This window comes from Scardinius erythrophthalmus, assembly GCF_964197995.2.
Source record: "Scardinius erythrophthalmus genome assembly, chromosome: 16".
NCBI classification, from domain to species: domain Eukaryota; kingdom Metazoa; phylum Chordata; class Actinopteri; order Cypriniformes; family Leuciscidae; genus Scardinius; species Scardinius erythrophthalmus.
This window is the reverse complement of record NC_138236.1, coordinates 5898132-5915043: the sequence shown is the minus strand read 5'-3', so window position 1 is coordinate 5915043 and position 16912 is coordinate 5898132. Positions and strand designations below refer to the sequence as shown.

At 39.3% G+C, this 16912-nt stretch overlaps 1 protein-coding gene across 3 annotated transcripts in view; it reads left to right on the top strand.

Annotated features, from left to right (window-relative positions):
• Positions 1 to 16912, top strand: part of otud7b (OTU deubiquitinase 7B) — a 29226-nt gene extending 12314 nt beyond the window's left edge. The window contains exons 2-13 of one of the 3 annotated variants that reach the window (XM_081387860.1): positions 2320 to 2506; positions 5077 to 5257; positions 6029 to 6199; positions 6462 to 6689; positions 7488 to 7589; positions 7897 to 8024; positions 8570 to 8676; positions 8777 to 8904; positions 9376 to 9525; positions 9841 to 9955; positions 10784 to 10868; positions 11577 to 16912. In XM_081387860.1, the coding sequence (XP_081243986.1) occupies positions 5173 to 5257; positions 6029 to 6199; positions 6462 to 6689; positions 7488 to 7589; positions 7897 to 8024; positions 8570 to 8676; positions 8777 to 8904; positions 9376 to 9525; positions 9841 to 9955; positions 10784 to 10868; positions 11577 to 13025 (2748 nt within the window). In that variant the 5' untranslated portion in view covers positions 2320 to 2506; positions 5077 to 5172 and the 3' untranslated portion in view covers positions 13026 to 16912. Of the gene's footprint in view, positions 1 to 2319; positions 2507 to 5076; positions 5258 to 6028; positions 6200 to 6461; positions 6690 to 7487; positions 7590 to 7896; positions 8025 to 8569; positions 8677 to 8776; positions 8905 to 9375; positions 9526 to 9840; positions 9956 to 10783; positions 10869 to 11576 lie in introns of those variants that run through there. The other 2 variants (XM_081387859.1, XM_081387858.1) reach the window with 2 other exon arrangements.

Sequence of the window (16912 nt, the reverse complement as noted above, 5' to 3'; positions counted from 1 at the left end):
TGAGGGAGGTAGGCTACGTGAGCCCGCTGGTTTCTGTTTCAATTTCTATTGAATGAATGAATGAATGAATACTTTATTTCGAACATAAACATAAAACAAGTAACAAAAGAAAGTAAACTGAAAAAAAAGACAAACAAACCAAACAATTAATAATAATAATATGAAACCAACATGTCCGAAAAGGAGTAGGATGAAGCATAAGCTTATTAAAACCTACCCCTTCTCCACTATTCAATAAACAATCAGTTTTCCCTAATAAACATATTTGCATAATACCTATCTACAAAAAATAGAAAATAAATAAATTAAGAAAACAAATACATAAATTATTTACAAAAAACACCCGATTGCTAAATCCCTTCCTCCTCCCTGTACTTTGTGAAAACCATGTGTTCACTCCCATAGTCCCATTATAAAGCTCGGAAGAGCCAGGATATTTTTTTAATATAACTCTGATTGTGTTTGACTGAAAGAAGAAAGTCATATACACTTAGGATGGCTTAAGGGTGAGCAAATTATGGGATAATTTTCATCTATGGGTGAACTAACCCTTTAAAATACTTTTTTAAATAATTTAACCAATAGTATTAATCGGTCAAAATTCTTATTGTCGTTTAACTGTTAACCAGTTAATTATGAGCGTCCCTAATTTTGAGTAAATATTATGAAAAATGAGTGTTCGCTTAACCAATGTTATGTTCTCAATTTTATATTTTAGTATGTTTTGCATTATGTTTGTCATTGCACCTACAGCCATTATTCTAGTTTCTAACTTGCTTATGTGTGTTTTGTAGCCTACTTTTGGGGAGAAAAAAAGCCAAATGTGTCATGAACTGTTTTCAAATCAAATGTCAGCTACCATAGAGAAACAAATTCTTGCCATAGAACAAGAACTTTGTCAACTCAGGGCGTTTTCACACCTTTAGATCATTTGTTGTCTAGAGGTTAACAGTGTCAAGACGCAACACTATGCGAATGTCATAATGCAGCTAGAGCAAGAATCAATTCTTGCACAGAGAAGCACAATTACACAACGTTTTAAGATTAACTTTTTTGCTCTTTTGGTTGTTCACTCACTGAATCAGACACTACTGCTATTTATGTAGCACATTTCCCATTATGAATCATAATATCATTTGATTAATTGGTCTGTTGGGTCTGATAGCTTTCACACCTCAAGCGAACCGCCCCAGAGTTTGTTTGCGATCAGGCCGAGACTACCTTGTTCAGGCGGTCTCCGAGCGATTGTTTTGGTGCGGATTCGAGCGCAGTTGCCGTGTTCACATATGCCTAAACAAACCGAACCAAGGGAGAAAACGCACCAGGTCCAAAACAAATGCTCAGGAGTGAAAGCACCCTCAGACTCAGTTTAAGATGTGAAGCTCTACTCTAGTCTCATTATTATATTGCATGCATGTCATGAGATATAAAGAGGAAATCTGACAAGAAAATTAAGGAGAGGCATGTCAAGTCTTGTTCCGTGCATCAGATGTTTCAAAATGTGTCAGTTCCATGACAGCTATAAAATCATGCACTTTACTGTATAACATAGGCTTACTTTATTTGTTCATTTATTTGTTTGTTTATTTAAAGTGATTTTTGCAATTTCAAAATACCTTCATATTAACCAGCTAGATGATGGGATCTTGGTGCCGCACTTAAACCAGCACAATTCACGACTACAGTGCTCAATAAGCCACGGAAATCCAAATGCATAAAAATGCATGCATGTGATCATTGAACTGTTGAACATAAACAACGCAGCACTGGCTTGATTGACAGTTCCATAAACTAGCCCAGAACTCTCTCTCGCTGACCTGGGGTCATCCTTATTGTTGAGCCCTGATGCATCTTTATAGGGGAGCGAGGGATACAAAAAGTTGAGTTCTTTCCATAAACTGATGCAAATCTTTGTAATTAGTTTAACCTGTACACAGTCATCAGCCATATAGGTTAGAGGGTTATAGTCGGCACAGTGCACAGAGCAAACACAACTCTGTTGACCTCTGCTTGTGTGCGTCTCTGTTTCAGTGATCCTGCTATCTTAAAGCACCCACGTGTTGGCAGCAACGCTTGTTATGTAACAGACAAAAGCCCGGCTAGCAAATGCAGAAAAATCTTTTGGGTGCTTTCTGTTTACAATCCATCACCTAGGTGTCTCTGGCAAACCCTGAATGCCATAATGATGCAATGCCTGTGATGTTGAGATCTCATCCGAATTGCGTATAAGCTGACTCTGTAAACATGCCAGTTGCCTTTTGTTAGTCGTTTCTCCCTCAGCAATCTGAGATGAGTTAACTTTGACTTTCTGTTTTTCAGGTTTTCGTGCACAGCATCCATCTCTGACCATTTTGCTTGCTGGATGGTTCTCAGAGCCTGGCTGCTGCTGAGAGATGGGCTGTTGACCTTGTCCTGGGGGCCCAGACCTCTGAAACTGCTGTCCTGTTGTGTTTGTTTGTGTTAGAAGAGGCTGACTCACTCTAACTAATGTTATGAAAGATGTCAGGTGAGTGTGAAGCAAGCTTTATGCTATTGAGTCATTCAGGGTTTTATTTAGCACTTCATATTTCCTTTAAACTCTTGACAGGAGCTGCTTTTGAGTCACTAATCTTATCCCCACCCAGTGGATTATTCTGATTAGCTGCTCTGGCAGGAGTTCTTTTACATGCCTAGAAATGATCAGATAGGGATGCATAATCATGTTCCAGATTCAACCGATTCCCTTGTTTTTGCTGTTAGTCTTTCTCTAGTCACTTTGCTATAGTTGCCATACAAAGTCAAAGCGAGAGAGAAAGCAGCTTCCTCGTTGAAAAGGCCCTTTATGTCCGTCAGTGGCACAGCGAGCTGCCTGCCTTTTTGTTGGTCATAGAGGTGGGAAGGACCCAGTAAGGAATCATGAGTCATGGGCATTTATATTGAAAAGTTTGAGTCAGAGCTTTAAGGGAGGTGACCGCAGCGCTGACAGGATGTACCATTACATCAGGGAGGGGTGATTTAAACATTGGGACTTTTTGACTGCATAAAGTTATCATCTATATGTGACGCCTGTGTTCGCAAACCCGTAAAGTGTGATCAGCAGCAACGAATCACTATTTAACACCCTTTGAGTTTTTAAATTTTCATTGTCCTGTTGAGGATTGTGTAAATGCCACTTTAATTTTATCTGTCATCCATTAAGTTTTATTATCGTCTAATCATGTTTCAACAGTCATTTAAAATTCTTCATAAATGACTCTGACCAACTCTGCCTGAACGAGGCATGGAGAGTAGGGCTGCCCAATATTCAAGATTTAAAATAAAAAAAAACGTTTTAAATAATGTGTTTTTATTGATTTTGTTTCGCATATCGAATATTTAAACGTATTTAAAAGCTACAAATTACATAAACAAAATGCTACAGATGTTCCAAACAGGATTTTTATAGCCAAAGCCAATTAGTGATTTAATGTCAACTTGATTTCCTGAGAATGTTTTTTTTTTTTTTTTAGCGTTTATACGTAGCTGTCATAACTTGTTATATCTAAGCTCTCTGCTCATTGTCTGTGAACTGAATTAATGTAATGACAAAAGTTTACTCTCTGGTTAATTGGTGTTCAGATAAACTAAAAAAAATGGATTTTTAATTATGGATATTCATTATATTATAATTATATAGAATTCTTTTTATTTCTAAGTTACTGAATTATGTGACAAATATAATGTAGTTTAATGGAAAACAATGTGAGTGGAGCTCAGTAACCCAGTTTATTCTCTGATATCTGAATCAGCATTAATGTTACAACGTTATTGCAAGCCCTTTCCGATATGCATATTGTGATATGTATTGCTGATATTTCAATAATTTCAGTAGATCGTGCTGCCCTAACGGGTAGTGAAGTGGCATTGTTCAGCTCCTCCAGTGCTTTCCTGCGCTGCCTTCTCAGCTGACCATCTCAGTCACAATGCTTTAAGCAGTGCAGTTTGACACGTAAAGGTTTTTTATGCAGCCTTCGAGTCATGTTGGAATGAATGTATTTTATGAGACAAGTGCACATGAATTATACTTCAATGATCAGTGATACTTCAAGAGTCGTACTTCTTAGCGAGAAACATTGGTTTACCTTTAAGCCCTGACCCAAATTGCTATTTGTCATAGTAAGTTGTAATTGTGAATATTGACTGTGCAATTTAGTCTGTGCGTTTTGTGTACTGTTGATGAGGAATAGCTATAAACCTTGCTAGAAAATACTACTCATTTAGCCAGTTTATGAGGCAGCAGACTTGCGTAACAAAGTAAATTTCCCATCATTATCTATGTATCATTCTTGTGCTGACACAGAGAAAGCATCAATTACAGACAAAATTAGTTCTTTTTGAGTAACATTTTGAACCAAAAAAAGCTTCCGGTCTTTGAAAAAGTACAAAAGAGAGCTTGCTTACATCTTATTCTGACCAAAATCACTTGAACGCACATGTTTGTAATTATGACTTGCAAACTCACAAGTAGGAACTTCTCCCATGACATGGAGGATCAAGAACTAAAAACAATGTATAAAGCTGATTGGTAAGGGCTCAACAATATGAATGGATGTGAATATGAATTTTTTTTGTCTCAATCAAAAATACAGTAAGAACAGTAATATTCTGAAATATTATATTGAAATATTATTTCAAAATGTGATTTATTCCTGTGATGTCGAAGCTGAATTTTCAGCATCATTACTCCAGTCTTCAGTGTCACATGATCTTCAGAAATCCTACTATGTGATTTGGTGGTCAAGAAGCATTTCTTATTATTATCCATGTTGAAAACAGTTGTACTGCTGAATTACTTAATCTTTCAGTTACTGTTCGGGACTTTGAAATGCGCCTTAAACAGCTGTATCATACGAGACACCTTTCTAATGAATTGCAAATTCTCTGTAATGCAAACTGAAGCGCTCAGCTGAGCTACACAGCAGAGGTCACAGGAATGGCATGTGACTGCTGGAGTCAACAGATCTCTGGTAATGTGCACCAATATGATGCACCGAGCTAAAGCTTGAGCTTGGCTTCACTAAGGTTCTCTTCTATCTGTGTTGCTCTCTTGCTCTATAGGTGTGGCCGTAATGGTGCTTTTGCTGTGAGGGAGAATTGCTCTCATGTCTTTTCTCTCTCCTGATGCCCCCTTCTACACTGTAAATTCATGATCACATGACTTTGGATATGGACGCGGTCCTGTCCGACTTTGTCCGTTCTACTGGAGCTGAACCAGGACTGGCCAGAGACCTGCTGGAGGGTGAGCCAAAACCATCCTGTTTCCCATTACCCCCTCTTCAGCTTTGATTCATTCATTTTGCTCCAATAAGAAGTCAGTCTTTTGGTAGAGATGATGGGTGGAATGACCAAAATCTTATATTGTTGAATGAGTACTGTTACATCACTTTAACTATAAAACAAAAACAAACCAACCCAAAATGTTTAAAATATGACATATTACCATGTAGTAATGGTTTTTTTTTTTTTTTTGATAATCCAATACATTTAAATGACAAGTGGTCTCTAATTGTGTTCCTTTTATTTGAAACTTGATTGATGCAATCCAAAATATTCACAGTATGTACCACTTGAATTAAAAACAAGACTCAAAACTATATTATAAAACAGATAGCTACGACTGATGAATTCTATTTGAGTGAGCCATGTAGAATTCAATATGGCATCTATCCTGACTAAGGTCTTTATGATTAACTGACTACAGGAGGGAGAAGAAAAACAGTGGCTGAAGTGTCTATATGAACATGTGCAACAAAACCTTATCTAACCCGGCGCATGTTGCCTAGCAACACAGCAGATTAGAGAATGAGTTAAAATATACATAGTTCTGCAGTATGCAAGCTTTACAGTCACTACAGACCAATATTTACACTAGCTACTGCAGTGGAATGTGTTATTGAACTCTGCTGCACCTAACAATGTTGGGTTAATATTTAAACTCCTAAGCAGAAGTGCAGTGGAACTATGACCTCTTATTTACTTGCACACTTCATGATTGTGACTCTCCTCACAGGAAAGAATTGGGACCTCTCAGCTGCGCTGAGCGACTTTGAGCAGCTGAGACAAGTGCATGCTGGGAACCTCTCATGCACCCTTGCTGAGGAGAGAGAGTACCCCTCCATTGAGAAAGAAATGGCACGAACGGGGCGGTCCCTTTTGCATCGCCAAGATGAGGTTGTGCAAGGTACGAAAAGCACTTGAACGCCTCTCTACATGGCCTGACCTCAATTCTCAAATGGTGTTTCATAATTTATGTAAATGATTTACTCTGATCATGACACCAGTTGCATATGATGTAATTTCAAAGCCTTGCCCACTCTCACCTGACTAACATTGTTTTTCGAATTGAAAGGAGTGATAAGAATAGGTCAGCCAGATAATAGGTTACCAGTGTCTAGTTTCATATTCTCCAGTATACGCAGTAATCTGAACATGTATCATGGCAGCGGCCACGGAAAAGCGACTGTCGAGGGGGATCTCTCACGCCAGCTCCACCATCGTCTCTCTGGCTCGCTCGCACGTGTCGAGTACGGGCGGCAGCAACGAGCCGCTTCTGGACACTCCGCTCTGCACCTTCCAGTTGCCTGACCTCACCGTCTACAGAGACGACTTCCGTGGCTTCATCGAAAGAGACCTCATTGAGCAGTCTATGATGGTGGCTTTGGAGCATGCTGGTTAGTCATTTTAGTTCAAGAATCTCTCCTCTGACAAACAAACCAAATATTTTTTATATTATAACTATTATTATTATTATAGTAGTTTTATAGTCAGATATTTCTAACATGACATTTCTGTTAGCTGCATTATTTTTTTCTGTCTATATAAGCATCCTGACTAAACTGTAACCTCATAAGTTACTGATTTGAAATGTCCTACATAGGCAGAAACGCCATGTCATACATATACTGGTCCTTATGTGACGCACACAGGAGTTAACCATTAGCATGATACTATAATAAGCACAAAGATACACAGCACACACAAGACTACATAGGCAGATAACTGGGTTTTGGAACAGAGACCTAGGCTGCAGCCGAAATCGCATACTCTTGGTGTTGGAACTTCTTTTGAATAAGTAATTACTTATTATAAGTAGTGACTGTTAAAAAAGTATGTTCTATTTTTAGTATGGATGTGTGTAGTATGAATGTAATCTGGACATACTACATTCGTCATGTTGTCATTGTCATGTGAACTACCTACCAGTGTCGGTTGCGTCATTTCACTGCCAATCCCCTCATGGGATAGTGAAGTGTCCATTGGATGTGCACTCGCCGGAAATAGTAGGTCATCCAGGTTCTTTTTGCCTACTGTTTTATGAATAATGTGAATTCGGACATGCAACTTTGTTTACATAGTATATATATATATATAGTAGGGAAGTATGCGATTTCGGATACAGCCATAGAAAGATTTTTAAGAAGTATCAGTGTCTATAGCCAAAAATATTTCAGAGATTTGTTTTTCAACAGGACGATTGAACTGGTGGACTCGTTTAGGCACTGGATGTCAGAGTTTATTACCTCTGGCTACTAGTGGTGATGGGAACTGCCTGTTACATGCAGCCTCACTGGGTAAGTGTCCAAACTGACTTCAGTTTTTATACAGTTTTATTGGATTAATTCAAGCTTCCTGTTGGTATTACATTTAGCTCAATGTTTGCAGGTTAAAAGATGGTTTATTTTTCCTGAGATTAAAATCATTGAAAATAGATGCTGGTTGATACAGTATATCGATATATTAGTTCCATACAGGCACTTTTAGAGTAAACACTAACTATTGTGTCCAAAACAACAGTAAAAGGACTGCATTCTCACCTAGAAACCACTGCCAGATGAAATCTTGGTAATTATGCTTAAAACATTGAACATTATAATGCAGGTATGTGGGGCTTCCATGATCGAGACTTGATGCTGCGGAAGTCTCTCTATGCACTGATGGATCACGGGCAGGAGAGGGAAGCTTTAAAGCGAAGGTGGAGATGGCAACAAACCATGCAGAACAAAGAGGTTAGAGCACTTTTGGTCCATTATTTTGTACAAAGAGATTGCATCAGATAACACTAATCAATTTGGTATCAGGCTTCTTAATTAAAATATACACTACCATTCAAAAGGTTTTTTTAATTTAAAGAAACTAATACTTTTATTCAGCAAAGAAGCATTAGACATTTAATGTTACAAAAGATTTCTATTTTAAATAAATATTTTGTTTAAACTTTCTAGTCTTTAAAGAATCCTGTAAAAAAGTATCACGTTTTTTTTTTGCAGTCTATAAAACTTTGCAGACCTTTTACATTCACAAACAGTTATAATAAACACTGCATTAAAGGTAATATTCAAAAATGAGTAATGGGAGCTCTTTAAATTGTAATAATATTTCACAGTATTACTGTTTTAGTTTTGACTATATTTGATGATTTAAATGCAGGTTTGGTGAGCATAAGAGTTTTCTATCAAAAACATTAAGTCTTACAGACACCAAACTTTTGAATGATAGTGTAATTAGGAAAATTTCAGCCTAATTATGTTTATGTTTGTGAATTTGTGTGCAGTCGGGACTGGTTTACACAGAAGAAGAGTGGCAGAGAGAGTGGAATGAGTTGTTGAAACTGGCATCTAGTGAACCCAGGATACACTACAGCACCAACGGCAGCAACGGGTGTGTTGATTTCATCTGATTTAATTTTCTAGATTGAAAGTTGTAAACAGGTTTTCTGCAGTGTAATGCTCATGCTGTGAGTGTGTTTTGTGTCCTGCAGTGCCGAGTCACAAGAGGAGCCGGTATATGAGAGCCTGGAGGAGTTTCATGTGTTTGTTCTTGCTCACGTGCTCCGCAGGCCGATAGTGGTGGTGGCTGACACCATGCTGCGGGACTCTGGGGGAGAAGGTAAATAAAGACAGAATATTACATTTTGGGTGAACGATTCCTTTAATGAGGGTAGTTTGACGCACTTTGTAATACTCTAACATTCACAATGCAAAACTCCCTCCCTTGTCTATTGAAGCTAAGCTGGAAAATGGCTCCATCACAAATCTTCATGGTCATAATGTAAACATGAGCACATCAGCATTAGGCTTGTTGCGATAATCAGTGTTACCGGTGTTCAGCCGCAACACCGGTTGCATCACTTGCCCACCCATGAAAATTTCCTCACAGTCACATCCTTAATTAGCGTATGACTGTAGCAGAATTTCAAAATGGTTGTGTAAAACTAAATTATGACATTAAGGGAGAAAAATAAAATGGCTTAAGTGTTGACTATGTCTTTGAATTTTCAGTTGTCCTGCCATGTCCCATTAACAAAGCATATCTCAGAGTTTGTCTCAGATATCTCTCTCTTTTGTGTCACTTGTTTAGCTTTTGCACCAATCCCATTTGGAGGGATTTACCTGCCTCTGGAAGTACCAGCCAACAAGTGTCACCGCTCTCCTCTCGTTTTGGCATATGACCAGGCCCATTTCTCTGCCCTGGTCTCAATGGAGCAGAAGGACTGTTCCAAAGAGCAAGGTGAGGAATGGTTTATATGTAGCAAATCTGTTTGCTTTTTTATGTTGCATGCTGTGTGCTGTTCTTGCCTGATAAACCAGTTTTGCCAACCAGGACAGAACAAAAAAACTGCAATAATTTATGCTTGCCAGAAAGTCTTTATCCGCTTTATCCAGCTTGTTTTTTCAAAGGTCTTTAGACCTGTAGTCGTAAGAATTCAATTGAATACTACATTGTGTTTGTAGAAAAAGCCAAAGTATACATAAGTAGTGAAGTAGTGTAATTCAGAAAGGCACTGACTGTTTGTTACCTTTTGTTTGTTAAAAACTTTCACAGTGGTGATCCCTCTGACGGACTCGGATCATAAGATGCTGCCTTTGCACTTTGCTGTGGATCCTGGGGAAGACTGGGAATGGGGCAAAGATGACAATGACAATGTGATGCTAGCAAGGTAGACATTACATTATACGCTGATTAGAAAACTGCTGCTCATGCATGTAGTTGCACTCACTGGACAACATTTCTGATATGCCCTCAGTTACCACAGACAATAATTCAGACTCAACAAGCATAAAATGCTTACAGTAAAAAAAACCTGCATGTCAAGTTTGAAGCGAGACATCCGCTTTTTTTGTCAAAGAATTTATATTAGTAATTTATCCATGCTATGTTTGTGTTTATACACTCTGAGGGAAATTATTCCCTTTGGTAATCAACAGCATTTTCTAAATGCCATCCATAGATTTTGATTTGTTTTAAACCTGGAGCATTCTTGTAATTGCTGTGTGTTGTGCATTTACCAAATTTGCTTAGAAAAATGTTTTTAAAGTATTCAGGTTATTTTGACTATGTAGTACCAAATGACTTAGCTCTGACTTATTTACAGCAGAGTTCAGTAATGCCTGACTGTAATGAAGGCATTAGCACTGTGAAGCCTGTTGGAACTGAGCGCTGTTGGCCAACACTCAAGATTAGCAACTCTTGCTCTTTAATGCAGATTATCGCTAAATTCTTGCTATGAATGGAACACAGAGAGGCACTTAAATAGCTCAGGGTTGCATCTGTAGTTCCCTCTTATTTCCACAGTATTTACATTTGTCAAAATTTGATATGCTATTTTGTGTTTCATTTGAATATCTCTTTAAATACTTCAAATATGTTTTTTACTTTTGCTAATGTTATTTATGCATTTTTCATGAAACATGCACATTCAAAGGCAGTTTGAATACCACTTATAAGTGAATATCTGCTCTCTGACCTGCCTATTGTTTGGTTTCAGTGTAACCTTATCTCTGGAGGCCAAGCTCCATCTGCTGCACAGCTACATGACTGTCACCTGGCTTCCCCTACCCTGTGAGGTACAGGTGAGCTTGCTAATAGTGCTAATAATTTAACTGGTTTAGTTTTAACTGTTAACCAGAAGCCTTTGGTAAACACTTTACTCTGACAACAAAGTGCATCCAAAGCATTTTCATTTAAAAAAAATCTTTAAATTATTATTATTTTTATTAAACTGGCATAGTGTTTCCTTATAACTTTCCATATCCGAATATCAAAAACTTCATTATGTATTGACATTATGTCCTGATTTTAACACTTTTTTTTTATACATGTATTATTTGACTATTGTTTTGTATTAAATGTATACTTTTTATAAATGTAATATATTTGATAAATATTAATATATTTTTAATAAATTATATTTATTATATACAAGTTAAAAAGTCATTACAAACATGGAAGCAAAATGTGAACTGAATTCATTTTTTGTGAATTCAAAATGAATGAATTCATCATTTGTTTTTATGTTTACTTTAAACTTGAAATGAATAGATTCATACACACACACACACACACACACACACACACACACACACACACACACACACACACACACACATAGGGGGTCTTCAAATATTGTGTTAGTCAATAGGGGGCCTTCAGGTCAAAACTGTTGAAAACCATTGATTGAAAAGTCATCTTTGAACTTGTCATTCAGATTTTGTACTGTTCTCGTTATTTGTATTCCAGCTTAATCATCTAGTGACAATATTTTGTGTTTGTATCCACAGCAGGCCCCATTGGCCCAGCCAGAGTCACCTACAGCGTCTGCAGGAGAGGATGCCCGCACCCCGCCAGACTCTGGAGAGTCAGATAAGGAGTCCGTCAGCAGCAGTTCCAACGGCAATGGGGACAGCAGTACTACTGGAACCAGTGGGACAACAGGCAAAACAAGTGGTGGATCTTCCAGCTCCTCTAGCTCATCCAGTAACAGTTCAGCTGGGACGACTGGCACAATTGGAAAGGAGAAGGGGAAGAAGGACAAAGAAAAGGATAAGGACAAGAAACGTGCTGATTCCGTTGCCAACAAGCTGGGTAGCTTTGGCAAGAGCCTGGGCAGTAAGCTGAAGAAGAATGTGGGAGGCCTGATGACAGGGAAGAACGCAAGTGGAGGCAAACAAGAGGGTCTGGAGAAGAAGAAAGGCTCTCTGAGAGGTCGTAAGGGCAGTAAGGACAGCTCTCCTTCCATTCAAACCGGCTCCGAGGACTCTGGGAAAGGTTCACCCTCCTCAATTAGTGAACGGCAAAACGGAAGCTACTCTTCAGAAAGTGACCCTTTTAAGTACAGCTCGGATGTGAAAGTGAGTCTTAGCATCCTCCGATCCGCAATGCAAGGAGAAAGGAAGTACATCTTCGCTGCTGTACTCACTACTAGCAACCGTCAGCCGTTCCAGGAGGAGATGATCCAACGATACTTGATGGATGCCGAGGAGCGCTTCCGTGCCGAACAGGAACAGAGGAGGGAAGCTGAACGGAAAGCAGCAGGAGGTCTTGCAACAACTAGTGGATCTCAACTGAAAAAGGACGGGCCTGAGCTGAGTTACCGAAGTTTTGAAAGCAAAGAGGAAATTACTGATAATTCACCTCCTACTTTTAACGCGTTGAAGTCGACTTCTTTCAGCCCGATGATGTACTCGGGTGTGGTCCCAATCCCAAGGCCCACCTTCATTGACCATTCTCCTTCCCCAATTACTCAGCATCTACATGTGCACGGTTACATGGATACACGACGGCAACTGGCAGGAGGTTCGTCGTCTTCTTACCCAGGCCTACCATCCTATGCTACCTTGCCCCGACACTGCCCCCTAGCACAGGGTCCTCCCCATTCCCAGTACCACCCACCTTCCACCAGCTTGGGTAGCCCATCCCGTATCATCACCCCCTGCCTGGCATCTTTTTCCCAGGAGCATGACCCAACTGACTACCCAACCGAACCTACCGGAGGCTATACTAATGGCTTGCGGGACTTGCGCACTACTTTGGACGTTCGTAATGGGCCGATGCCTGTGAGGCATTACTCCTTGGGCAGTGCGGGTGGCCTTGCAAACCTGCAGTCCAGCAGATGTCGAACGCCTACCTGCAATTACTACGGCCACCCCGAGACGGGCAATTACTGCTCGTACTGTTACAGAGAGGAGTTGAAGAGACGGGAAACAGAGCCGGCCATCCACAGGTTTTGAATGGACAATCTCTGTCCCGTTTCTCTCATATAGGACTCATTGGAGCCCACCATGTGAGCCACATCATATCCTGTTTGTGTGGATCTTGCTTTAAGACATAAGATCGGCCTTTCTGAACCAGGTTACTGAGACTCTGTGTCCACAGTGAATGGGCATTGCGGAAATGGGACTGCTGTTGTGTTACATTTGCTGTGGCTCATAGGCAGGAGCTTAAAGCTCCTCACACATTTGCTTGACGTGGTCATCCTCTTACCTGTCTCCTTGTCTCCTCCTTGTGGCGAGAATGTAGAACACGGGCAATAGACATTTGAACACAACATGCTACGTTGCGTCACATGAACATGCCGCGTACCCCAAAATACACATTAAGCACAACCAGAATATGCGTATTTATATTAGTTACAATTAATCCATTTATATCAGCTGCAATCAAAATAAGACTTGCCATATTGCGAGCGTAAGGCAACAACACTCTGTTAGCTTCGAGTGTTATCCACATCGGCCTATTTTACTGTAAAGCTACAATACTTTAACTTGCACCCCTTTTGAAGCCATACTTAGTTGGCTTAAATTAGCTAATATGGTGCTTTCTCGCTTCTAAGATGTTTAACTTACGGAGCTGAACCTCGACAGACAAAAGGTTCGTTTTAGGTCTTTATATGCCCTGATTTAAAATTGGCAGTCATTTCCGTTTTATTAAGTGTTTCTAGAACATTTAAAAGTGCAAATCCTTTAAAACTAGCGCAAAGAAATCCCTTTCTCAAGAAAAGAAATCGGACATATTTTTTGGAAATGGTACATCATGTTGTAGTATTCAAGTATTATGTTGGTATTATTGATAAAAATAGTTCTAGGTACTTGCAGGTCAAAGGGGGCGGATGTTGAAAACAATTTCTAACCTCTTCAGTTGTTACTCTGCACCAAATAATATGGTGTTCCTTTATGATATTGGGGTTAACGCATCAGCTTCCATTCAAATTCACTGGACACAAGATTATTGATAGACGCAGTATCGCCCCCAGAGTAGTTGCTGCACCAAATCAAGCACTTTTCTCATGTCCAGAGGTTGTGCATGTGGGTTTTAGATGAATAGACTGTTATGTTGCTGTGCTTCTAGTCTGGCGGTTTGCTCCATTCTGGAGGCAGAGCTTGCGGTTCCACTCGCGTGGACTGCGGAGGTCAGGGTTCGGCTGTAGGTGCCACTGTGTTGTGCGCAAACTCACTTGTTTCCTAGTTGCCTTTTCAGTCTTAGTTCAGTCCTCCCATGAGGATTGTTGAACTGAATTTCTACTTTTGTTTGGTTTTGGATTCGCAGTGCTGATTTTCATTGTTTGTGGACGTAGAGGGATGCTAGCAGATCTCTCTAAACTATACGATGCACCTTGAGTCGAGATTTTGTGACAAACGCTTTCAAAATCCTTTTTACACTGTTAACAGAAAGGGCAGCCTCTGATAAAGCCAGTTGTACGGGTCAGCCGGAAATGGAAAATGCTGTCATTTACTCTCTCTTGCATGCAGTTCAAAACCCGTATGACTGGGAAATAGAAAATGAAATTGTCCGTTTTCCATACAATGAAAGTTAATGTGAAGCATACAACTTATATGTGAGTAATAGACCATGAGTTATTATTTACACAAGTCTTGCCCTCTGCTCATTTACTGACAAATTTGACATTAGTGAGGACAAATGGTACTTGGTGTCCTGCAAATAAGCACAACACACCGACGTGGACGTGCGCATGAGATTTTGAGAGCTACGTTGGACTGCAAACACGTACTCTGTTTTCTCTGAATCTGAGTGTAGATGAGCCAAAGCCTGTCCATCTTGTATGTTAGATCATAGTAGGGAAGATCAGTTTTTGCTCCATTTTAACTAAATGTTTAGTTAAATGCCCCATTCAATTTCATTATATGGAAAAGAGCAGTCTGGACATTCTGCTAAACATCTCATTTTGTGTTTGAGCGCAGAAAGAAAGTCATACAGGTTCAGAACGACATGAGAGGGAGTAAGTTATGACAGATTCTTTATTTTGGGGTGAACTATCCCTTTACCCTCTCATTGCTCATGTGAAATGGGCTCTTAGCACCATGAGATGATGTTGCTGCTGTGATCATGTTCATTTGATGTGGGTAAGTGTTCGCGTACTGCAGATGAAGAGCTGCGTCGTAGCGAACCGCCTCTGCTTCCGAAACACTCAATACACATGTAATCAGTCGTATGCAAATATTTGTATAACTGTGTCAGCTCAAGGCCACATTGCATCGTTCCCACATTTGCATTACTGATTTGCACAATTAAAAATATGTCAGGCTAGTATCCTAACAATTTCAACACACCTCTTTATATGGTATTTCCCTTGTTTTCAAAGCTTAGATTCATTTTTATTCAACATTCACTTTTTAAAGCACTAATTTTCCTATAGCTGTCCAGCAAGATGGAGGGTTAATGGTTTCATTTTCTTTTCTCCCCGAATGAAAGCGAGATATTTTTGACACGTTATTCACTCGCGTAACCAATAGATGGCACACTTGTTTAGGTTTCTTTTTCATTATCACCCGTATTTCTACATCAATGCCTCCTTAGTGACCTTTTGAGACTGGCTCAGTTTTTCTCAGTGTAAAAAAGGGACAAAGAGTACACTGCTGCTGCTTTTGTTTGTTTGTTTGTTTGTTTCATTTGGTCAGGCACATTTGAATATAAGATGCAAGCAATTAACTTTTTTTGGTCTTATGTAAGGCATATACCATTTACCCAGATTTCCACTCTGCTAAGTCGCAAAAAGGAATTCATCGCGTGCGTGTGTGTGTGTGTGTGTGTGTGTGCGTGTGTGTGTGTGTGTGTGTGTGTGCGCGCGCGCGTCTGGTAAATTGTGCTTTTGCAAACATATTGCAGCTTCAAGGCACAAACCAGAGGAAACTGTCAGTGAAATGACAGCTACTCTCCGTTGGAGTTTATGTTCTCCTTCCGATGCGCTCGTTGTTTGCGTTTAACGGATCCATTTATTTAACAAATGGAAAGGTCATTCAGCCACCCCGAGCGTTGGACTTCAATAAGAGTGCAAAGATTTTTGTATTAAGAAATAAAAAAATGTATAAATACGTTCAAGTTATTTTTGTAAATCGAAAGCAGTTTTCCAGTGTTTTTTAAAGATGCGAATGTATGCTGTAGGACCGTACCCTGAGTCGAAGTCAGCGGAGTCAGTATTACGGCGCTGTCTGACGAGAGAAGCCTCTTAAATCAGAGAGTTTCTTGTGAACAAACTCATTTCTCCATCAGTGTGATCTGACAAGGTATGATTTGAAAATATATATTTGTAGTAAGATTTTTCAAAAGACTGGGATGTTTATTTCTGAAACTAGGATGTTCTTTCTTACGTGGCTATAGTTGTCAAACAGACGGGCCTCCTGAAGTTTCCTAATTTCTATTTTAAAGCGAATTATGCTACTTAATCACATTTTGAGTACATTTTTTAATGATGGTGTTGGTGGCGTCCACCATCAGTTTTCAAACACTAAATTCTCTTATTTAATACAGTGGGCTTTGTTTTGTTATGACGTAGCTTACTTACTATTTTTATATGGTATGTTTTCATGGATGTGACAGAGCTACAGTCATCAGCATTCTCGAATTTGCATGAGACTGAAACTGTTGCATGTACAGAACTGGCAGATGCAATTTATCTAATCATATTTGTGCATTACTTCTGGCTAATTGGGCGATTTGTGTTTGTTTTCAGCCGTTTCACCTTTCTCTGTGTTTGAGAGGTGAACCCCAGGCTGTGTGACAGTGCAATCTAGGTGGAAAGAACATCTGATTTTTATGTTAGTTTTATTTTATTTTTATTTTATTTTTGCACCGTTTTAATAAAATTCTCATGGTATTTAAA